Here is a 23,984-nt window from a genome sequence, read left to right as displayed (position 1 = left end):
CCACCGACAGAACCATCACCGCACGTGCCGATAGATGGGTCCCATTCCCTCGCGACCACCTCGCGCCCGCCGACCACGAGCCACGCCGCTCCCCCACCGGCCCGGCCGGCCTTGAGCAGCCGTGCCGCTTCCCCGCCAGCCTCGAGCCACGCCGCTCCCCTACTTGCTGCTCGCTCCCCCGCATGTTGCAGTTGCGAGCCGAGCTCTGCCTCGAGGGTTCGGGCCCGTGCGCTGCCGCGCGTCCACTAGACGGCCGCGGATTCTCTAAGCAGGTGCGCATCCTTTATTCACCATCCATATGTGCTATGAGATTTGTGTGGTCAAAGCGGTCGCCGCGCGGACTTGCACCTAATGAGTTTAGTTGCTTGTGGATAAGAAGTATATTTATGTGTGTATTTGGATCCAAGGGCTAGAACTATTTTTAGACTAAAATAGTTTAAAATAGCTCAAAATTTCCAAACGCTAGATTTAGACTATTTGCAAATAGCCTCCCAAAAAACTATCACATCCAATTAATAATTATTTGAGCTATTTTTAGTGGGTCCCACGCGAAAGTCAATTTTTCTCCTCCCTGTGAGCCCATTCAATCCGGCCGCACTCGCCTGTGGCCGCCGTCCCTGTGCGGCTATGCCGCCCTCCCGATCCGCCGCCTTCCCGATCTGCCGCCGCCGGCAATGACCTCCCCCGTCCCCTGCGTCATGTCCGTCGCCGTCCTCCCGATCGGCCGCCGCCGGCGGTGATCCGCCCCGTCGCCTCCCCTGCGCGAGCCGCGTTCGCGGCCTCCCTCCTTGCCCCCTCTGCGCGCGGCGGGGTGGCCAGGTCCCGCTCTCCATCGCCGGAGTAGACTCTGGGGACACCGTGGCGGCACTCGGGAACCTGCCCGTCTGCGTCAACTTCGTCTGCAATAACCACATCGCCTCTCCCCACGCGCGCCACCCCGTCGCCTCCCGATCCGGACCGCCAGCGCCGCTTCGCCCCCACGGCCTTCACCGCATCGCCGCATCCGGACCGCCGGCACTGCTTCGCCCCCACGGATCCTGCAGAAGCTGCAGCGTGATCGAGCGGTTGCAGTAGCCACCCCCACCAGGCCGTCGCCCCCGAGGCGGGCCGGGCAGCGCAGCCTCAGCGTGACGCGTTGGGAACCGGTGGGATCGTTGCATCAGGCCAGAGGGCGCGCGCGTCGTCCAAGCAAAGGAACAAAGTGTGACAGGTCACTGCGCGCCGGCCGGCAGGACCAGGACGACGCAGTGGAGGGAGCAGCCGCCGGAACGAGCCAGCTCGGGCATCCAGGCATGCGGCCCGACGCAGACATGCATGCATATGCACGGTACGACACGTGCTGATGCGGCCGGGGCGCCGAGCTGGGGACCGGCAGGCGATGGGGCGACGGCGAGCCGAGCATAGCACAGGAGAGCTGGGCAGAGCACATCAGGCACACACAAGCAACACAGAAGGCCACAGCTTATTAAAGTAGGGTAGGATCCCGTGGAAAGAGGGGTTAGTTGGATCCAAATGATGGGAAAAATACAAATAGCTCAAAATAGCCTTTCGTTAGTTGGATCCAAATGATTGGAAAGGTAAAAAAGCTCAAAATAGCATTTGAATCCAAACATATCAAGGGCTGTTTCATTAGAGGGCTATTTGCTTGGGCCAAATAGCTCTAGCCCTTGGATCCAAACACGACCTATAAAACTTTTCACACTGGTTCAGATGCCATTAAAAATCGGTTGGCTCATCCAGGCCCATTGGTCAGCAATTCGGTGTACAATGTTAATAGGGTGTCACAGTGGCAGCAAGCAGTGCGAACACAAAGTTTTATTTATTGAGTCAGTCTCTTGACATAGAGTTCACGTATAGCTCTAGCCATATTTTTTTCGCAGAGTAGCTGTCAGTCATACTGAGTAATCTTCAATAAATTTTAATCAATTTCGATAAAATTTTATACTGTGAACGTAACATTTTATTTCCACGATCCGACTTTTGACGTGGGATCCACGTGTTGTTCAAGCCACATTGTGTTGCACAAAGTAGCTGCAGCCCATACTTAGTAATCTCCAATAAATTTTAGTCAATTTCAATAAAATTTTATGGTGTGAACACGTAGTTTTTAATTTCAGGGTCCAGCTCTCAATGCGAAACCCAAATTACTGTTTTGCATAAAATATCTATTTCAATCCACCCCAACCCGCATTTACAAAGAACCCTAAACCCTGATCCCCGAACTCTGAACCCTAAACCCTAAACCCCGAACCATAAACCGTGAACCCTAAACCCCGGACTCTAAACACTGCCCTAAACCCTGGACCATAATCCCTAAACCCTGGACCATAAATCCTAAACCCCAGACCTAAACCCAAAACCCCGGACCACAAAGCTTAAACCTTAAACCATGCACTACTAGAATACCCCCCTATAGCTACGCTATATTTAGAGTTAGACATGCTTTATTTTATATCTATAGCCATGTAGGCACGCTTTCATAAAGTATGTTAGAAGCATCTTCGTATGCACCGTGTCAGGCTTCGTAGAGATGAATTCATTAAGCGTGTCAATGTAAGAAGACGTTTCATAGACACGATAGATGCATATGTATACACAATGATACATTTTAATAGAGACATACGTAAATCGTGTCTATTGGTGTTGTTACACAATATAGCAACACTTAGCTATATGTTAAGAAATATAGACACGATCATGTAGAAGGCTAGCAAGAAGAAAAAAAATCAAATAGAATGTAAAAATAAATAGTTGGGGCTGGGAATCGAACTAGTGACCCCTAGCTTCCAAACCAAAAAAAATCAAATAGAATGTAAAAATAAATAGTTGGGGCTGGGAACTAGTGACCCCTAGCTTCCAAACCAAAAAAAATCAAATAGAATGTAAAAATAAATAGTTGGGGCTGGGAATCGAACTAGTGACCCCTAGCTTCCAAACCAAACATCCAAACCACTGCGCTAATCAAGTAATTTCAGTTGTGAGTCATATACAATATCTTTTGTATCACCCCAAATAGCATATTTACAGGCCTATGAAATGTTTTTTTGATACGCTTAAAATCGTGTGTACCATGTACACACAGTTGAAAGCATGTCTATCAATGTATCAATTTGATACATTTTAAGTATCATGTCAAGAAGCGTCTTTAGGTCCATATAGACAATTACTTGTTGCACTTTACAATGTATCTAGATGATTGCAACGACTAAAACCCTGTGTAACACCATGTTATATTGAGATGATTTTCAAAGTGTGTCAAAAAAATATCGTTACATACCTTGTGACGCTGGAAGTGTAATAAATATTGTCTCATGTTGCCGCGTTTCTAAAACTGTATCAATTTGCATGTGTACAACCTAGTGTAGAAACACATTTAAGTAGTGTTACAAACAAACGTACCTAAAGGAGGGGTTTTCTAGTAGTGATGTATCGTAAACCCTAAACTCCAAACCATAAACAATAAACCCTAAACTCCAAATATTAAACTCTAAACCCCAAACACTAAATCATAAACCATAAATGCTAAACCCTTAACCTTAAACCTTAACAAAATCCTAAACTCTAGACCCTGAACCCTAAACCTCGGACTCTGTAAACCGTAAACCCTAAATAGTGAACCATAAATCCAGAATCCCAAACCTAGACCCTTAACCCGTATCCGGACGGGCAAGCGTGAGGTGCGGCCGCACTGGCAAGCATGTTGGGCTGCACGGGTAAGCGTTTGGACGGCTCTAAACTTTACTTCCATGCCTGGATCTTCACTGCCATGCCTGGATCGTCCATGAACTATTAAATTCGCAACTATTTAAGTGCAAGTTTCTCCTACTTTTTTCTTGCACAAATTTTTGTTCAACCTCAAACTTTGCATGATGGTAGATGCTTATGTGCTCTATCTATTTATGCGCAAATTTAGATATAATCTCTACTACTAAAAAGATCGTAGTGTCCTCACCTCCCTTGTTTCTGCCGGCAGAACCATCCCCTGCCACGGCAGAACCATAGTGGGCCACCTCGCTCCCACCCGACCCCCCCAACCCCACCACCCCACCCCCAGCCAACGTGTGCACGAAAGGGTTCAGGACCACTAGCACCTCCTCTACTTCCGCCGCACACCCGCACCGGAGTCCGACGCCGTCGTCTGCGCTCGAGCGAGACCGCTGCTGGGGGCATGGCCGCTGGCCGGGAGAGAGAGCTCGAGGCCATGGGAGGGGGAGGGAGGAACGCCCGGATCCTGCGCCGCATTCGGTCTGCATCCAATCAGATCAGACCCTGTGACAAATGAATCGCAGTAAAAGAAGAACTTGCGCTCGAGCTCACCGAGATGGCCTTCAGCACGGGGGGCTGTAAGTGCATTTGGCCCCCTAAGTGGGTTTTGATGATAATGACACAAACAATTAAGGAGCCAACGTGTTTATCGAGTTATGAGCAGGAATTAAAATCATTGAAATAAGCAAGAGCAATTAACGATGCCAAATTTGCTAAAGAGACGGTGATTGAGCTTCAACGAGTATCTTTTATAATTTTCTATTTTGAATTTGAGTATAGGATCACCGTACTATTAAGAGGGACGAGAAAAGGTCGTGTGGAGATGTTTAGGTGCTTAGAAGAATTAACGAAAATCCTTTGAAACCAAACCCAACTCCACAGCCTTAATTCAGCAAAAATTTGTATTTGTCGGAAGTTCCTTCATCGCGTCGGAAGTTCCGACAGGCATAGGAAGTTCACTGTTAGTTCCGACAAAATGCTCTCGGCCGGCAGTTTTTGAATTTGTCGGAAGTTCTAACGTGAGGTCAGAAGTTCCGACCCCCCTCGGAACTTCTGTGTATCTTCCGGCAAAGGGCTCTAGGGAGATTTGTTCTTCACCTTATCGGAAGTTCCGATGGTGCATCGGAATTTCCGATAAGTGTGTAATCTGCCCAGTAATGGCTAGTTTTTGAGGCTCGGGTATATATATCCCCTCACCCCCTCTTTCATTTGCTGCTGACTCCTCACGAACAAAACACATCCTCAAGCTTTCAAAACACTTCCCCAATCCCTCCAAGTGCTAGATCCTTGAGGGAATCCAAGCAAGGGCTTGGAAGTGAGCTAGATCCAAGTGTGAGCTTGAGCCTTTGACTTGAGTGAGCAGCCAAGTTTTCTTCAAGGCGCTAGAAGCATCTCCATCCTTCCGATTCGAGTTTGTTACTCTTGGAGCTTGCTCCTAGACGGTTCGGCGTCGCCCACGGAGTGTCCTCTCGTGTGTGAGGGCCCCGGGAAGTTTGTATTACCCCGTCCTTCGTGGACAAGAGCTAGTGAGAATTCGATCCTCCTAAGTGGTGGATTGGGTGAGGAAAAGGGTTATAGGGCAACCCAGCTCTTCGTGAGCTCCTCAACGGAGACGTAGCATCCTTAGTGGGTGTGAACTTCGGGAACAAATCATTTGTGTCTTTACTTTGCTTGTTCATATCTTGTTTTTGTTGACCTAACCTTGTTTTGTCTCGATCTACATTTTTGAGTAATTCTAGTGCACGAGATCACTTGCAGGGGTATCTACGACTCATTGGTGAACTTTTGATTCAAACAGGTTTTTAGATTTCGTATTTAATTTTGAATCTCATTCATACCTAGTTAGGGGAAGTTCCGACAGAACTGATTATTTTGAAGATTTTGTTAAGTTTTTCAGGTTCGCCTATTCACCCCCTTTAGGCATCACCAAGATCCTTTCAATTGGTATCAGAACCTAATCTCTTGATTTAGGCTTAACCGCTAAGGGATATCGATGTCTCGAAGCAGGGACGGCACCGACGCCAACATTTCCGCCGTGCAAGATGTGGCAACCATTCCGCCGGTTGTCAACATTGGATCCACCGGGGTCCCCTACAACCCATTCTCTGGAAGTCGGCCTCCCTCCATTCATGATGCGGCATCAAGCGATGAATCAAGCTCAAGTGAAGATGAAGGGGAGATGTCGGAAGCAAGGAGAAGAAGAAAAGAGAAGATGAAAGAAAAGATTGAGAAGAAGACAAGAAAGTTGATGAAGCAAAGAATCAAGGAGGAGGAGAAGCATCCCTTCTTCGGCATGCATCAAGTTCCTCACAACTACGAGCAACAAGTGTATTCCTCTTCTCAATTTCAATCCATCCACATGGGACGTGCTTCGTACTTTGATGGTACAGATGACCCCAAGTGGGCCTTTGATATGAAAATGCACCTCTACGGGCTTCACCCTTTGGTATGGGAGGTTGTGTGTGTAGGTGTGACTCCACCCGTCAATGGTGTGCCTATGGCCGAACAAGCACAAGAATACTTCCGCAATGCGCAAGCCGTACGAGTCATCACCGGCTCTCTTTGTATCCAAGAATTCAACAAAGTTCGCAATGTTGAGATTGCGAAGAAGATTTGGGATACACTAAAGGAAGCTCATGAGGGAACGGACCAAGTCCGTGAAGGCAAGATGGATTTGTTGCAAGGAGAACTTGAGCACTTTGTCATGAATGACGATGAGACTGTGACTCAAATGTATGAGAGGCTCATGGTTGTAGTTTCGGATATTGCCACACTTGGAAGCACCGAGTGGGATGATCATAAGGTCTCAAAGAAGCTGCTTAGAGCTTTCACTCCAAGAAATCCAACCCTTGCAACCATGATTAGAAGAGATCCAAAATTCAAGACAAAGACACCAAATCAACTTCTTGGTGAGATTCTTCATCAAGAGTTGGTTGAGAGAGATGTGGCAAAATCACTTAGCCACAAGATGACCAAGAGTGTTGCACTCAATGCAACCCCAAGCATTTTGGTTGAATCAAGTTCCAAAGCCATCAAGCCAACAAAAGAAGAGTCATCAAGTGATGGAGGATCAATCGATGAAGAAATGGCACTTGTCATGAGAAACTTCATGAAGTTCATGAAGAAGAAATTTCACAAGAAGGATGGCTATGACAAGAAGAAGCCAAATCATAGAAGATGCTATGAGTGCAAGGAGTTGGGACATTACATTGCCGATTGCCCTAGACTCAAGAACAAGGAAAAGGAAGAGAAGAAGTACAAGGAGAAGAGCAAGGACTTCAAGAAAAAATATCAAGGTCGTGCTCATGTTGGTGAAGAGTGGGAGTCAAGCCATGAAGAATCCGACAAGGAAGGTGTGGCGTCACTTGCCATAACCAAGACTACAAGGCGACTCTTCAACAACATCTCCGATGATGAGGTTGACACTCACTTTTGTCTCATGGCAAGAGGCAACAAGGTACAAGCAACATCCTCCTCCACTTCCCATCCATCCTCTACATCAAGTAGTGTAGAAAATGATTTTGATGATAAAGAAAAACAACATGAAGCATATATGATCAAAGAATTTGGTAAGAAAAGTTTTAAAGGAATTAAAAATCTTATGGAGAAATTGGAGAAAAAGAAATAGACACTTGATAGGCTAGAAGACTTGCTCATCCAAGAAATGGAGAGAAACCTTGCCTTAGAGAAGTCCCTTGCCGAGGAAAGAGCTAAAATAGAGAAGTTGTCCATTGACTTGTCTTTGGCCAATGACTCTAACAAGAGGTTATTGAAAGAGAACACCATGGCTAGTGATTCTCTAGCTTCCCTTAAGGCCACTAATGAGGAACTTCAAAATAGCTTATCAAGCTTGACGGTCAAATACAAAGACCTTGAAGTGAATCATAATGTCCTTTTGGAGAGCACAAAAACCCATTCTAAGGAAATTCCCAACTCCAATGTTTCCACAAGTGAAAGTCGCTCCAAATGGTATAAAGTTGATATACAAGCTTGTGTTGCTAACATTGCAAAGCTAGAGGAGTTGGTCAAAGCCAAAGATTGTGAAATCAAGAGGCTCGACATGATAGTCAAGAATGACTATGAAGGTAATGTGAAGCCCAAGCCCAAGGTCGTCTACAAGGATGGTAGATATCCTACCACAAAGGACGGGCTTGGCCACTACAAGGGAGCAAAGGTAAATGAGAGAAAGGTGGTCAAAGGCAAGGAAGTCCTTTCTTTCACCAAGGGTGGTAATCTTGGTGAATTGATGGACATAGCTCATGGAGTGACCCCCTTGATCTCTACTTTGACCAAGAAGAAAGTAGAAGCTCCAATCAAGATAAAGGGCACCATGCATGAGCCTTCACCAAGCTATACTTTGGATTACATGGTGACCATGGATCAAAATGGCAAAATCGTGGTCAAGTATGTTGGGGTCTACACAAAGAAGAAGATTCTAAGGAGTGTGTGGGTTCCCAAAATGTATCCATCTAACCTACAAGGACCCAAATCTATTTGAGTACCTAAATTCCAAGCATAACTTGTTTTGTAGGAATACTTCTCCGGTGGCCCCGCTTGGTTGCTTGATAGTGGATGCTCAAATCATATGACCGGAGAGAAGAATTTGTTCACCTCAATTGAATATGACAACATTCCAAAGAAAACCATTGTCTTTGGAGATAATAGCAAGGGTGAAGTAATTGGATTGGGTAAGATTGCTTTAGCTCATGACAATTCAATTACAAATGTTTATCTTGTTGAAACTTTGGGGTACAATTTGTTGTCCGTCTCACAACTTTGTGGAATGGCCTACAATTGTCTCTTTACTAACGAGGGTATGACCGTCTTTAGAAGGGACAATTCCTAATTGCCTTTATGGGTCAATTAACGTGCAAAGTCTATATTGTGGACTTTTCAACGGAAAAGGTTGAGCCCAAGATTTGTATGGTTGCAAAATCCGACTTGGGTTGGCTATGGCACCGCCGACTAGCCCATGTTGGAATGAGGAACTTGGCCAAGCTTCAAAAGGAAGGACACATCCTAGGACTAACCAATGTTGTTTTTGAGAAAGATAGGTTGTGTAGCGCATGTCAAGCCGGGAAGCAAGTTGGTGCTCCACATCCTGCCAAGAACATTCTCACTTCAACAAGGCCACTAAAGCTTCTACACATGGATTTATTTGGACCCATCGCTTATATAAGCATTGGCAGCAACAAATATGGTCTTGTAATTGTTGATGATTTTTTCCGCTTCACTTGGGTGTTCTTTTTGCAAGATAAGAGTGAAGCTCAAGGGATAGTCAAGAAATTCATAAGAAGAGCCCAAAATGAGTATGAGTTGAAGATCAAGCATGTTAGAAGTGACAATGGCTCGGAATTTCGGAATACAAATATTGAAGAATTTCTTGATGAAGAAAGAATCAATCATGAATTCTCCACTCCATACACTCCTCAACAAAATGGCATTGTGAAGAGGAAGAATAGAACCTTGATTGAAGCCGCAAGAACCATGCTTGATGAGTACAAGACCCCGGATAGTTTTTGGGCCGAAGCAATCAACACCGCTTGCCATGCAATCAATCGCCTCTACATCCACAAGTACTTGGGCAAGATTCCATACGAGATAATCACCGGTAACAAACCTAAGGTGCATTACTTTCGAGTTTTTGGTTGTAAGTGTTTCATACTTAATAAGAAAATCAAAACCTCAAAGTTTGCACCAAAGGTAGATGAAGGTTTTCTACTTGGTTATGGTACAAACCACCGGTTGTGTTGAGGTCACGGTAGACGTGAAATTTGATGAATCCAACGGCTCTCAAGTAGAGCAAGTTGATAAGAACCTTGTAGATATGGAGGAACCACCAAGTGTATCAATAATGAGGATGGGCTTGGGTGAAGTGCGACCACGTGAATCAAGCACTCAAGCCCTGATTGAGCAAAGCAACAAGGATCAACCATCATCATCAACAAGACTTGAACCACCAAGCTCTCAAGTTCCTCAAGATCATAGTCAAGCTCTTGGTGACGATCAAGATCAAGGCAATGATCAAGGGGGAGCTCAAGTAGAAGCAACTCAAGGAGATGCACCTAGAGTTGATAATGATGATGATGGTGGACCAATTCAATCTCAATCACAAGTACCACACCCAAGAGTCCATCAAAGCATCCAACGGGATCATCCCGTTGACAACATACTTGGGAGTATTCGAAGAGGGGTAACTACTCGTTCACGTTTAGCTACATTTTTTGAGTATTACTCTTTTGTCTCCTCTTTGGAACCTCTTAAGGTAGATGAAGCACTCAATGATTCGGATTGGGTGATGGCCATGCAAGAAGAATTGAACAACTACACAAGAAATGAAGTTTGGGAATTGGTGGAACGCCCCAAGCAAAACGTGATCGACACCAAGTGGGTTTTTAGAAACAAACAAGATGAACATGGTGTCGTCACAAGAAACAAGGCGAGGTTAGTTGCACAAGGTTTCACCCAAATTGAAGGTCTAGATTTTGGTGAAACCTATACACCCGTAGCTAGGCTTGAGTCAATTTGAATATTATTAGCCTATGCTACTCACCATGATTTTAAGCTTTACCAAATGGACGTGATGAGTGCAGTTTTGAACGGCCCCCTATCTGAGTTGGTGTACGTTGAACAACCACCGGGTTTTGAAGATCCCAAGCGTCCAAATCATGTGTACAAGCTCCATAAGGTGCTCTATGGGCTTAAGCAAGCTCCTAGAGCATGGTATGAATGCCTTAAGGATTTTTTTCTCAAGAACGGTTTTAAAATGGGCAAAGCCGATTTTACTCTTTTTACTCACAAAGTTGATAATGATATATTTGTGTGCCAAATATATGTCGATGACATTATATTTGGCTCAACTGACCAAAAGTTTTGTGAGGAATTTAGTAGGATCATGACCAAGAGATTTGAAATGTCTATGATGGGTGAATTGAAGTTCTTCCTTGGGTTTCAAATCAAGCAAATGAAGGAAGGCACATTTATATGTCAAACCAAGTACATCAAAGATATGCTCAAGAAGTTTAACATGAGTGATGCAAAGCCAATCAAGACACCCATGGCAATAAACGGTCATCTTGATCTAAATGAAGAAGGGAAGTTGGTCGATCAAAAGGTATATCGCTCCATGATTGGCTCTCTTCTTTACCTTTGTGCATCTAGGCCCGATATTATGCTTAGTGTGTGCATGTGTGCAAGATTTCAAGCCAATCCTAAGGAATGTCACCTAGTGGCTGTTAAAAGAATTTTGAGATATTTGGTACACACTCCTAACCTTGGCTTGTGGTATCCCAAGGGCTCCACTTTCGATCTACTTGGCTATTCCGATTCGGATTATACTAGTTGCAAAGTAGATAGGAAGAGTACAACGGGGACGTGTCAATTCCTTGGTTGTTCTCTAATATCTTGGAATTCTAAGAAGCAGAATTTGGTAGCTTTATCCACCGCCGAAGCCGAATATGTGGCAGCGGGTGCTTGTTGTGCCCAACTTTTGTGGATGAAGCGTACCTTGAGTGACTTCGGTTGTGAGTTTAGTAAGATTCCACTCTTATGTAACAATGAGAGTGCCATCAAGCTAGCTAACAATCCGGTACAATAATCTAGAACAAAGCACATAGATATAAGACATCATTTCTTACGGGATCAGGAGGCTAAGGGAGATATTGCTTTACGCCATGTGAGCACCGAACAGCAACTTGCCAATATCTTTACTAAGCCTCTAGATGAGCAAAGATTTTGTGCTTTGAGGAGTGAACTAAATATCTTAGATTCTCGTAACTTGGCTTGACTTGTTGCACATATTTGATTGTTGCCTAGATAGGGAGAACTGAATTTTCTTATGTGAGTTTCTTGAAAATCTTGGATTTTGATCTTTGGATCATAACTTGATTCATGTGATCATTGTTTTGTACTGTTGTTTGTGCCTAGTCATGTTGAATCAAGGTGTCTTAGAAGTTCACAAGCAGTTCCCTTGAAATTCTCCAAATCAATTCAATCCCAAAAGTATATCTTTCTGGAACAAATTTGAACTTATCGGATGTTCCGACATGGCATCGGAACTTCTGGTCCCATCGAAAGTTCTAGGATACTTCCGACCAAACCCCCTCAGTCGCAAACTCTCATTTCATCGGAACTTTCGAAGGAGTATCAGAACTTCCGACCCCCTACGGAAGTTCCCCATTACTTCCGATCTGGGGTCCTCGGGAGGCAAACTCTTGACCGCGTCGGAACTTCCGATCGGTGATCGGAACTTCCGACGAGGCCCGACACTATATATATCTGCCTGAACCGTTGCAAACCCTAGTTCATCCTTTCTCAGCCGCCCCACACTCTTTTTCTTCTCCCATTGTGGCGATCTGAAGATTTGACCATGGAAACATGAAGATCTTTGGTTCTTTGGATTCCCAAAGTCTCGGAGACTCCAATCCCCTCCATCTTTCCTCCGATCTGCGCGGGAAAAGCTCAAGGTATTTCATTCAAACTTCCCGTTGCCCGATCTCTAAATGTAGAAGGACTTAGATGGATTCCTTTAGGGGATAGGCTCCTAGTACGACCTAGATGCTATGCCTAAAGTTTCATTCAATTTAGAGAACATCTACTCAAATCCATGGCTTAGGGTTCTTGTCTCGTGCCCTGTCGGAAGTTCTGACCCCATGTCGGAAGTTCTAACAGGCACATTTTTTAGCCCATCAACACTGCTTATCATACCTTCTTTCAATCCTTTGCCTTGATCCATCATAATGCTTATATATATTTACTTCAAATCAGATGGCTCGTGAGAAGAAAGGCATGGGGAGGGCTGCTTCACTGGAGATTGAGTCTCCATCCTCGGATTCCGAGGGGACTCATGATGCTTCTCCACCTCCTAGGGTTCAACCAAAAAGAAAAGTAGTGGCTACCAAGATCCCCAAGCGTGCTCAAGAGCGTGTGTTGGCGTTTCTTATGCTCAATAGAATATGAATTCCGCAAGTGCACAGAATCACCGCTGTATCACTTCACCTTGGAGTATTCCAGGTTATCGTATATTTCCTCAGGGAAGCAATATGGATAAAGAGTATCGAGGAATCGATTGACAAACCTTACTAGAGATATTTACCGACTAACTTAGTGGGGGTAAGCCTGATATGATAGATAAGATAATGGCCAACGATGACAGTCTGACACAGGAGACTCTAATCCTTAGAGAGGTAAGCAGCTGGGAGGACAACAAGCGAGAAAGACTCATAAAACACTTCTAAACTATCGAGCTAGCCTCTCTAGACTAAACCTTGATTCTAACTAGTTATCGGGAACCTAGAGCTTACTTCGGTGGCTGGAAGAGGAAGGACTTCAGAAAGGGGTGAGAGGGGAGTCCAACGGCAACCTGCAACTACTGCTATAAAACACCCGAATGTGGTGGACTACAAGGGACAGACAGGGCTATCACCACCTGCCGCCTACCACAACAGTACCGTGGGGTGGAACACACTTTTTAGCTAACACCGAGCTCAGACACCACGTCTGCTCTCGGTGTTAGGATTTCTCTTGTAGCTAATAGGAGAAATCCCCCTCAACCTAGGGAACTAACTTGAGCCTCCCTAGTCCGGGTGAGAAAACCCGTAAGGTAAGATCACGATAAACAAGATAGGCACAAAGCCTAAGCTAGAGGAATTACTTCCGCACACAAGTAAGATAACTTCGAAAAGATAAAGAAGATAACTTATATTGATAAATGTCATAGGAAAAGATACAAGAGCTTATACCCGACTCCCGATGACGACTCCGGAATCCCGAGACAAGCTCGACTCGACTCTAACTCCTAGACTACCTAACCTACTCTAGAAACTAAGAATGAGAGAAGAGAGCTCCTTTGGTGTGTGTCTCACAAGTGAGGATGGGGGCCTATTTATATTAGCTAGAGGTCGGTATTTGGCCGAGGCGTCAGGTTTAAGCAAGAGGGTTGGTTGACATAGCTTCCACGCGAAGATGAGCTCAAGACACCGCAAAGTGGGGCCGGCCGGCCACTCCTAGGCCGGCCGGCCTGGGATTTTTGCCAACCTTCTCGTGGACGCTCCTGATCTTCTCTAGATAACGGTGTGGGCTGTGTGGCTTCAACGCTAAAAAATGTAGGCCGGCCGGCCTGGGTTCGGCACGTCTCGGCCTCCCGTTTCACCGACATCTTGATCCAAGGGTGCATGAAGTCCATAGTGGTGTTCCGGCCCAAAAGATCTCGGTAAGTGTTGCAGGTGGACCCTTCAATCCATGTGCTAGGACTTTCGGTCCATTTGATCAAACCAACTTGCAATCCTTGGTTTAGAGGTAATGTGAGCATGTCACTTCACTCCTGGACTGAAGACGTGGCACAGTTAGTGGAGGTGCTAGGCCGGCCGGCCTCACCGAGGCCGGCCGGCCTGGGTTTTTCCCAGTTTCGGCTCATTTTTGGTATGTTATCTCCTGAAAGCACAACTCATCCAAAACTTGTGGAACTTGTTAGAAATAAGTAAAACATGTATGGAACATGGTGTAAAGCTCATTTTATTCCCGAGAAGTTGAGGGTCAAAATGGGAAATAATGGCCGTCAACACCCCCCCCCAAGCTTAATTTTTTGCTCGTCCTCGAGCAAAGCTAAAGCTGAGGCTCGGTGGATCAGGAGTTCCATCAATGCTCATACCTTGCAGAAACCTTAAGCACAACATAATACTCTAACCCATATGCACTTTGAATAAGTTGGCTCATACCTTGGTTTCTGGAGATGGGGCTTACTCGCATTTCATCCCTCATCTTGGGCGGTTGAGAGATTGAACAACCTTTACCCGAATATTTCGTGCCTCCTGTTCAGGTTCCTAACTCAGAGTTTTGCAAGGTTTCAAAAGTGGTTTAAAATTCCCCGATGGTACTCTCAAGTCGCTCAAGGTGTACGATCCTCACCATGGTCGGACAATTTGACCATCTTCTTCCTACTCTAAGGCTGATATGTGGAGTTTTGGGTAGGAAGAGTATAGCATACCTTGGTTACCTGTGTTGCCGAGCCGAATTGTGGTTCGCAAGAGGTTGGTACTCGATCAAATCCCGATCTTATGGAAGGTAAAATGTTCAGGGGAGAGGGAGGAAATGGACTCACACTTAGTGAATTTTGGTCTTTTGAGCCCCTTATTTCAACTCTTTTGAGTGGAGGTATGGGTCTTGTCTTTTTTTTATTGCTTCAGCTCCAGTTTTTTTTAAGAAGATGACCCACACTCCATAATGATAGAATTTTTAGAAGGGAGCATTGCTTGGATAGACCATTCGAGATGGATAGGTTCACTGTGGAGATATTGGGTTTTGTTGTGAGGGAATTGTCTGGCGAAGGTGAATATCAATACCCGGGGTAGGTAGTTGACATGCCAGACATTTTGATGCTAGCAAAACAATGGGTACGCAAAGGAGAAAGATCGGTAGATAATAAGTACCTTCCTCGAACAGACTCATCATTCGACAAAGCTCAAAATAACTCAAGATAACTTATATCGGTTCATATGATAAAACGTTATGGCTTTGGGTAGGACATGTAAACCAGAGGGGAATTCTTTACCATGTTTTATTTTAAAGAAATTCCGAGAGGTTCCCTACTAGAGCATGCAGTTTTATTCTGATTCGGGCCATCTCAAAATCTCACAACAACTTAGACTAGGAAATCAAGCTCATGCTCCCACTCAAACCAGATTTTAGTGGAACTACTTATGTGCCAACTAGTTCAAGTACTAGGAGAGTAAACAGTTGTATACGGGGCAATTTGCAAAGTATAGACAGAGCAACTATTCATCATCTCCATGATAAGAGATTACACAGATTTCCACACATATGAGTTGGGAGTTTTATTCAAAGCATGAAATATTTTTTTGTTTTTGTTTTTGTTTTTATTTTATTTTATACTTTTACCTTTTTTGAGTTTTTGATTGATTTAAACTAACTAATTTTTTTGTTTTAGGACACAAGATGAAAGGATAGGTCGGATGACTTACTTGGATACATCGGCACCCCCCAAGCTTGAATGAAGCTCAGTAGGGCTGATTTTTTTTGTATGCATTGTAAAGTGAAAAGAATGCATTTGCGAGAATATAAACATGCCATGATGTGAAAGGAAAAACTATGCAAAAAGATAAACTTATCCTATATGCCAATGCAGAAATGGATAACTACCACGTACCTCATGGCAAGGGCTCGAGTTTCTCGTCCTGAGCGAGACTATCCATACCTTGGGTTCGGTCGTCGTCACCTGGTGGCGACGCTTTCTTCTGCTACACCTTCCGTGTAGGCAGAGTTACTTCGATCTCTTTCTTCCCAAATTCTAGAAAATTCCTACATTGGATATTCCGCTTCGCGTTCCGTTGGTTATACACCTTAATCTCCTCTCGAGTTCGAAGATTCTCCACGAATTCGATGAGGGAATACGGCTTCTCCAGCTCTTTCATGGATTCATTTCGGTTGAAACTTTTGATCTGTGAGCATTTTTCATCCTTCGGTTTGAAACCGAATCTCTCCTTCTGCCCATTGATGTTGAGTTGGATTACTCCAACTCCTGCATCAATGTGAAGTTGTCATGCTCAAGAATGGCCTCCCCAACATGAGAGGGATCTCAGTGTCGATTTCCATGTCGAGAATGACAAAATCAACGGGGACAAAGAAATTCCGTATTTTCACCGGAATATCCTTGGCGATCCCCGCGAGATGACAAACTGATTGGTCTGCTAGCTACAAACACATGGTAGTAGGAGCAAGCGCATGATGGTTAAATTTATCATAAATTATCTTTGGCATGATGCTGATGCTTGCTCGCAGATCGCAAAGAGTGTGCTTAAAGTGTTGAGCTCCGATGGAACATGTGATGGTTGGGCATCCTGGTTTCTTCTTCTTCTCCAAGAGAGGATTGAGTATAGGTGTGCTACACATCTGTAAGCTACACGACCTCGGTGGTTGGCAGGACCTTCTTATTGCCAAGGATATCCTTGAGATACTTGGCGTACGTGGGGACCTGCATAGTATCAAGAAGTGGTATGTTGCCATAAAACTTCTTAGTTATTACCTTGACGAACTTGCCGAATTGCTCGTCGGCCACCGGCCTCCTTCTCCGTTCTAGAAACAGTAAGGAGGTTGTATCGTGATAGTCCCGTGAAGTTCTAGGGGGTTCCACGGGGTCTTTCTGGGTAGCAATGGTGTTGGATTCTTCAGCCTCCTCTAGCACTCCATCTTCAGCATCGATATTCCTAGCGGTTACGGTCTTCCACCGTGTACCTGCATCCTGTGGAAGAGGCGGTTTTTGTGCAGATTGTCTTGCCCACACAGCTACCGCACTCACACTTTCTTTTGGGGTCACTTCCAATTGCCCGGATAGCTTCCCCGTGTCATGGTTAAGGCAGGATGGTATACCTGCATCCTACAGAAGATGTGGTTTCTGTGCGGATTGTCTTGCCCGCACAGCTACCACACTCACTCTTTCTTTCGTGGTCACTTCCGGTTGCCCAGATAGCTTCCCTGTGTCATGGTTAACGCAGGATGAGGCCAGCTGAGTTACTTTAGTTTCTATCAATTTATTGAAACTCAACTGATGTTTAATAACAGAGTTAAACCCTTCTAGTTGCATAGCCAAAGACTCAAGAATTTTATCATTAGCAAGAAATTTCTCACTAATGTTGTCATTAATTTGTTTTTGGCCATACATGAAGTCTTTAAGCGAGGGCTGAAAACTGTTATTAAAATTGTTACCTTGCTGTTGGCCGAAGGGGAGGTCGGGCTTAGAATTCCAACCTTGCTGAGGACGACAGTCTGAGTCATTGGGAGTGTTGTTCCCAATGGAGTTCTCGTCCTCTTGAGTGAATGGGCAAGATTTGCCCGAGTGTCCAGTATTGCCACATTTCTCACATGTCATCTGGGACTCCATAATCTGGTTAACCTCCTAGTGTGGAGATTCCAGCTTTTTCATGAGAAGATCCATCTTGGCTGCCAGCATATTGACACTGTCGATTTCATGTATTCCTTCTGCATGGGCCAGCTGCCTATCTCCCTTCCAACTTTGGTTGGAAGAAATCTTGTCGATGAGCACTTTAGCTCCTGCAACATCGAGAGAGAGGAATGCTCCTCCCGCATGCTGCGTCCATGTGATCTTGAGATTGCTGATTCAAGCCATGGAAGAAGTTCTGAATGATAAGCCATTCTTCCATGCCGTGGAGTGAGCATGCTGCAATGTATTCCTGAAGACATTCCCAGGCTTCCGGGATTGTTTCGTCCTGGAGTTGTTCAAAACTAGAAATCCTGTTCCGAAGGGCATTGGTTTTGCCCACTGGAAAGTACTTGACCAGAAAAGCATTGGAGCACGCATCCCAAGTATTAAATCTTTCCTTGTAGGTGTAAAACCACATCATTGTTTTCCCAATCAAAGAGAATGGGAACAGTCGAAGACGAACATTATCCATCGTAGTGCCTTTTGGGTTGATTATGCTGCTCACTTCCAGAAAATTCTGTAGATGAGCGTGGGCATCCTCTGATGCCTTTCCGCGAAAGGGACTTACTTGAATCATGTTCACAAGCCCAGTCTTTATCTCAAAGCCATCAGTGCCTTGGTCATTGTTCAGTCCAGTAGGGATATGGCTATTGGACGGGGCTAAGAATTGACGGAGTGTCTTCTGATCCATGGGTATTGATGCTGGTGTTGTCAAACCTTGATCCTAAGAAAGTTTCTTCTGATAGGACAACTATGCGTCAAATAATTCACCCAACTTTTTTTTCTAGATCTGAGTTGAAGTGGTATGATAGATCGAAATTGGTCCTGCACTGCTCTGCAGAAATCACAAGGATACCGAGAGCAATGGTAATCCTGCTAAAATTACGGTGACAAACTAGTAAATTTTATCAAACTTTTCAACGAAATCTTTAGCCAATTGCTTCTCCGGCAACAACGCCAGAAATGCTTGTTGGCGTTTCTTACGCTCAATAGAATATGAATTCCACAAGCGCACAGAACCACCGCTGTAGCACTTCACCTTGGAGTATTCCAGGGTATCGTATATTTCCTCAGGGAAGCACTATGGATAAAGAATATCGATGAATTGATTGACAAATCTTACTAGAGATATCAACCGACTAACTTAGTGGGGGTAAGCCTGATATGATAGATAAGATAATGGCCAACGATGACCGTCTGACACAGTAGACTCTAATCCATAGAGAGGTAAGCAGCTGGGAGGACAACGAGCGAGAAAGACTCCCAAAACACTTCTAAACTACCGAGCTAGCCTCTCTAGACTAAACATTGATTCTAACTAGTTATCGGGAACCTAGAGCTTACTTCGGCGGCTGGAAGAGGAAGGACTTCAGAAAGGGGTGAGAGGGGAGTCCAACGGCAACCTACAACTGCTGCTATGAAAACACCCGAACGTGGTGGACTACAAGGGACGGACAAGACTGTCACCACCTGCCACCTCCACAACGGTACCGTGGGGTGGAACACACTTTCTAGCTAACACCGAGCACAGACACCACGTCTGCTCTCGGTGTTAGGATTTCTCTTGGAGCTAACAGGAGAAATACCCCTCAACCTAGGGAACTAACTTGAGCCTCCCTAGTCCGGGTAAGAAAACCCGTAAGGTAAGATCTCGATAAACAAGATAGGAACAAAGCCTAAGCTAGAGGAATTACTTCCGCACACAAGTAAGATAACTTGAAAAGGTAAATAAATGCGGAACGTAAAGCTGACTCGAAAAGATAAAGAAGATAACTTATATTGATAAATGTCAAAGGAAAAGATACAAGAGTTTATACCCGACTCCCTGATGACGACTCCAGAATCCCGAGACAAACTCGACTCGACTCTAACTCCCAGACTACCTAACCTACTCTAGAAACTAAGAATGAGAGAAGAGAGCTCCTTTGGTGTGTGTCTCACAAGTGAGGATGGGGGGCCTATTTATACTAGCTAGAGGTCGGTATTTGGCCGAGGCGTCAGGTGTAAGCAAGAGGGTCGGTTGACGTAGCTTCCACGCGAAGATGAGATCAAGACGCTGCAAAGTGGGGCCGGCCGGCCTAGGATTTTCACCATTTGGTGCCGACCTTCTCGTGGACGCTCCTGATCTTCTCTAGATAACGGTGTGGGTTGCGTGGCTTCAACGCTGAAAATTGTTGGCCGGCCAGCCTCCCCTAGCCCGGCCGGCCTGGGTTCGGCACGTCTCGGCCTCCCGTTTCACCGACATCTTGATCCAAGGGTGCATGAAGTCCATAGTGGTGTTCCGGCCCAAAAGATCTCGGTAAGTGTTGCAGGTGGACCCTTCAATCCATGTGCTAGGACTTTCGGTCCATTTGATCAAACCAACTTGCAATCCTTGGTTTAGAGGTAATGTGAGCATGTCACTTCACTCCTGGACTGAAGACGTGGCACAGTTAGTGGAGGTGCTAGGCCGGCCGGCCTCACCTAGGCCAGCCGGCCTGGGTTTTTCCCAGTTTCGGCTCTTTTTTGGTATATTATCTCCTGAAAGCACAATTCATCCAAAACATGTGGAACTTGTTAGAAATAAGTAAAATATGTATGAAACATGGTGTAAAGCTCATTTTATTCCCGAAAAGTTGACGGTCAAAATGGGATATAATGGCTGTCAACAGTGTGGTCGTCCTGATCCTCATGCAACATCTGGACAAGATTCAAGGGCACGAGTGAAGAGAGCTTCCGCACCTGGCTCTCAAGATGATGATGAGGAAGAGATATCTCTAGACTTCTTGGAGCACATGGTGCTTCGCATATCAAGACCTCACAGGACCACTCGGTCTGGTTACAATGGTCATAGGATGAAGAACTACACTAAAGGCAAGCATGACTTCTATAACCTCAGATATGACAATCCCAGGAGATATGGTAAGGAGATGACTGGAGATCAGAGGTTTTGGCTATGGTTTCAGGCAGATTGGTATGAGTCGGTCATCATGACCAAGACCAAACCAATCACAGAGATGAAGTCAATTGATTGGCAACACTTGGAAGATCTAGAGATTCCGGTTGTTAGCAATGTTGTTGTAGCTTGTGGGAGAATGCATATGCACATCATCATGGATTTCAACTTCGATTGGAATGATGAGGTGGTGGCTCAATTCTATGCCACACTTCACATTAACAGAGCAAGCAAGACAATGCATTGGAGCCTTCAGGGTAAGCCTCTCTCAGTGAGCTACACTCAGTTTGCAGCTTTTCTTGGATTCCCTGGCAGTGATCTTGAGAGGCCCAAAATTCATGATGAGAATGTGCTAGCAGATGAGGTTATGGGGTACATGTATGATAGTGTATATGGATCTATTGTTATTGGTACTACTTTAGGACTTGTGCCATATTACAAGATGCTCAACCAGCTTCTTCGCTATACTCTCACTCCAAAGGCTGGCAACTCAGATAAGATCTCCAACATGTCTAGAAACCTCCTTGCCAGATTGGGCCCAAACCAGCCAGAGTTTAGTGTCTTTGACTTCCTTTGGGAAGAGATCATCATCATCTTAGTCTCACCTAAGAGAGGATGTCACTATGCTCCTTACATCTTCTATATGATTACCAAAGTGACCAATCTAGACATCATGACAGATAAGTGTCATCCAATGTACAGGCCTAGCAAGGGCACTTTGGATAGGTTGCTCAAGATTGGTGCCCATGCTCCCTCTTCACCTGATGCAGATGCACCACCAGCTACCACAGATCCTTCTCAGGCGGGTCCTTCCAGTTCTTGTGGTCCTTCTAGAACTTCTCATCGTGCCCCGAAGAAGAAGGGGATTCTTCAATTCTTATCTCAGAGGCTCTTTGCATGTTTCAATGTGGCCAAGCACAATTCCCAGGAGATTCGCGCCCACAAGAAACATGTGGATGAGTAGCTTCTTAAGATGGAGACTCGTCAGAAGGAGATGATGGCCAAGTATGACATGCCACATTCACCGATTAGGGCACCCATGGACTTTCCTCCACCTCTAGTGTTCTATGATCCTTGGGAGGAGATGGGTGGACCCTCTATGGTCTTTGGTGCTCCGCAAGCTCATGGAGATTCAGATGATGATGCCGAGGATGATGTGCCCACGGCCGACACTCCTACAGATGAGGATGGCGGCAATGGAGACGATGACGACGATGAGTAGTGTCTCTCCTTTTTGACGCTTGATGCCAAAGGGGGAGTGAACTTGGGGCTTCATGTCATGCTTATCATTTATCTCTTGTTGTCATGTATCTCGCTTTATCTAGTGTGTTGAACTTCTATCTATCTAGCTTGTGGACTTGAAAGACTATTTGTGTTATGGTTGTGATTTGTGGTGTGTGCCAAGTGAGACTTTTATTTGTAAGACTTATTATTTCATACTATGCTAGTATGGTTTGAACTTCTATATGTTTGTGATGCTCATGAGATGGTGTAATGCTTATTTTCTCTTTGTTGGTTGATATATCATGTCATATGCATCACGAATTATATCATGACACTATGCACCCCACTCTTATGCAATGAAATAGAAGAGCTCCTTGAATTTGTGCAAATGGCATTTGAGGCCGTTTCTTGAGAATTGTTTAAATTCATGCACAAATTTAGAGGGAGCTCAACTATAGCATTGGATAAATGATTTTATTTGAATATTTTGAAGCCTTAATTGCGTTGTCATCAAGCACAAAAAAAGGGGAGATTGTAAGTGCATTTGGCCCCCTAAGTGGGTTTTGATGATAATAATACGCACAATTAAGGAGCTAACGTGTTTATCGAGTTATGAGCAGGAATTGAAATCATTGAAATAAGCAAAAGCAATCAACGACGCCAAATTTGCTAAAGAGACGGTGATTGAGCTTCAACAAGTATCTTTTATAATTTTCTATTTTGAATTTGAGTATAGGATCACCGTACTATTAAGAGGGACGAGAAAAAGTCGTGTGGAGATGCTTAGGTGCTTAGAAGAATTAACGAAAATCCTTTGAAACCAAACCCAACTCCACAGCCTTAATTCAGCAAAAAATTGTACTTGTCGAAAGTTCCTTCATCGCGTCGGAATTTCCGACAGGCAAAGGAAGTTCACTGTTAGTTCCGACAAAATGCTCTCGGCCGGCAATTTTTGAATTCGTCGAAAGTTCCGACGTGAGGTCGGAAGTTCCGATCCCCCTCGAAACTTCTGTGTATCTTCCGGCAAAGGGCTCTCGGGAGATTTGTTCTTCACCTTACCGGAAATTCCGATGGTGCATCGAAAGTTTCGATAAGTGTGTAAACTGCCCAGTAACGGCTAGTTTTTGAGGCTCGGGTATATATACCCCATCACCTCCTCTTTCATTTGCTGCTGACTCCTCACAAACAAAACACCTCCTCAAGCTTTCAAAACACTTCCCCAATCCCTCCAAGTGCTAGATCCTTGAGGGAATCCAAGCAAGGGCTTGAAAGTGAGCTAGATCCAAGTGTGAGCTTGAGCCTTTGACTTGAGTGAGCAGCCAAGTTTTCTTCAAGGCGCTAGAAGCATCTCCATCCTTCCGATTCGAGTTTGTTACTCTTGGAGCTTGCTCCTAGACGGTTCGGCGTCGCCCACGGAGTGTCCTCTCGTGTGTGAGCGCCCCGGGAAGTTTGTATTACCCGTCCTTTGTGGACAAGAGCTAGAGAGAATTCGATCCTCCTAAGTGGTGGATTGGGTGAGGAAAAGGGTTATAGGGCAACCCAGCTCTTCGTGAGCTCCTCAACGGAGACGTAGCATCCTTAGTGGGTGTGAACTTCGGGAACAAATCATTTGTGTCTTTACTTTACTTGTTCATATCTTGTTTTTGTTGACCTAATCTTGTTTTGTCTCGATCTACGTTTTTGAGTAATTCTAGTGTACGATATCACTTGCAGGGGTATCTACGACTCATTGGTGAACTTTTGATTCAAACAGGTTTTTAGATTTCGTATTTAATTTTGAATCTCGTTCATACCTAGTTAGGGTCGAAACTTCCTTCACAGGGTCGGAAGTTCCGACAGGACTAATTATTTCGAAGATTATGTTAAGTTTTTCAGATTCGCATATTCGTCCCCTCTAGGCATATCCAAGATGCTTTCAGGGCCTTGGGCGCCATCGCGGTCATGGTTGCCGAGAAACTGCCTAGCGCCGGTGGCCATCGCGGTGGGGCCACGCGCACAGGAGCTCCCCGGAGGTCGCGAGAAGGCTCGCATCCGCGGCTGCGCCTGCTGCGTGTAGGAGCTCTGGAGCTCGCGCGCGGTGGACTCGTGGGGCGGAACTTGTGCCGA

The 23,984-nt window shown here is 45.1% G+C and overlaps 1 protein-coding gene and 1 non-coding gene across 2 annotated transcripts; both read left to right on the top strand.

The window, feature by feature from the left end:
- Positions 1 to 5,758: 5,758 nt before the first annotated feature.
- On the top strand, positions 5,759 to 7,393 carry LOC120639949. Its single transcript, XM_039915863.1, has one exon. The coding sequence runs from the start codon at positions 5,759 to 5,761 to the stop codon at positions 7,391 to 7,393; it is 1,635 nt and encodes a 544-aa protein (XP_039771797.1).
- Positions 7,394 to 17,937: 10,544 nt separating this feature from the next.
- Positions 17,938 to 18,044, top strand: LOC120643224. Its single transcript, XR_005662913.1, has one exon. It is a non-coding gene; the product is annotated as a small nucleolar RNA R71 (small nucleolar RNA).
- The last annotated feature ends 5,940 nt before the right edge of the window (positions 18,045 to 23,984 follow it).

This window comes from Panicum virgatum, chromosome 7K (assembly GCF_016808335.1).
Source record: "Panicum virgatum strain AP13 chromosome 7K, P.virgatum_v5, whole genome shotgun sequence".
Taxonomy (NCBI): Eukaryota; Viridiplantae; Streptophyta; class Magnoliopsida; order Poales; family Poaceae; genus Panicum; species Panicum virgatum.
The sequence above is the reverse complement of the archived record's forward strand: the minus strand, read 5'-3'. Positions and strand labels throughout refer to the sequence as shown.

Coding starts and splice junctions, on each gene's coding strand:
- LOC120639949 (XM_039915863.1), top strand. CDS start 5,759: ATGTCTCGAAGCAGGGACGGCACCGACGCCAACATTTCCGCCGTGCAA.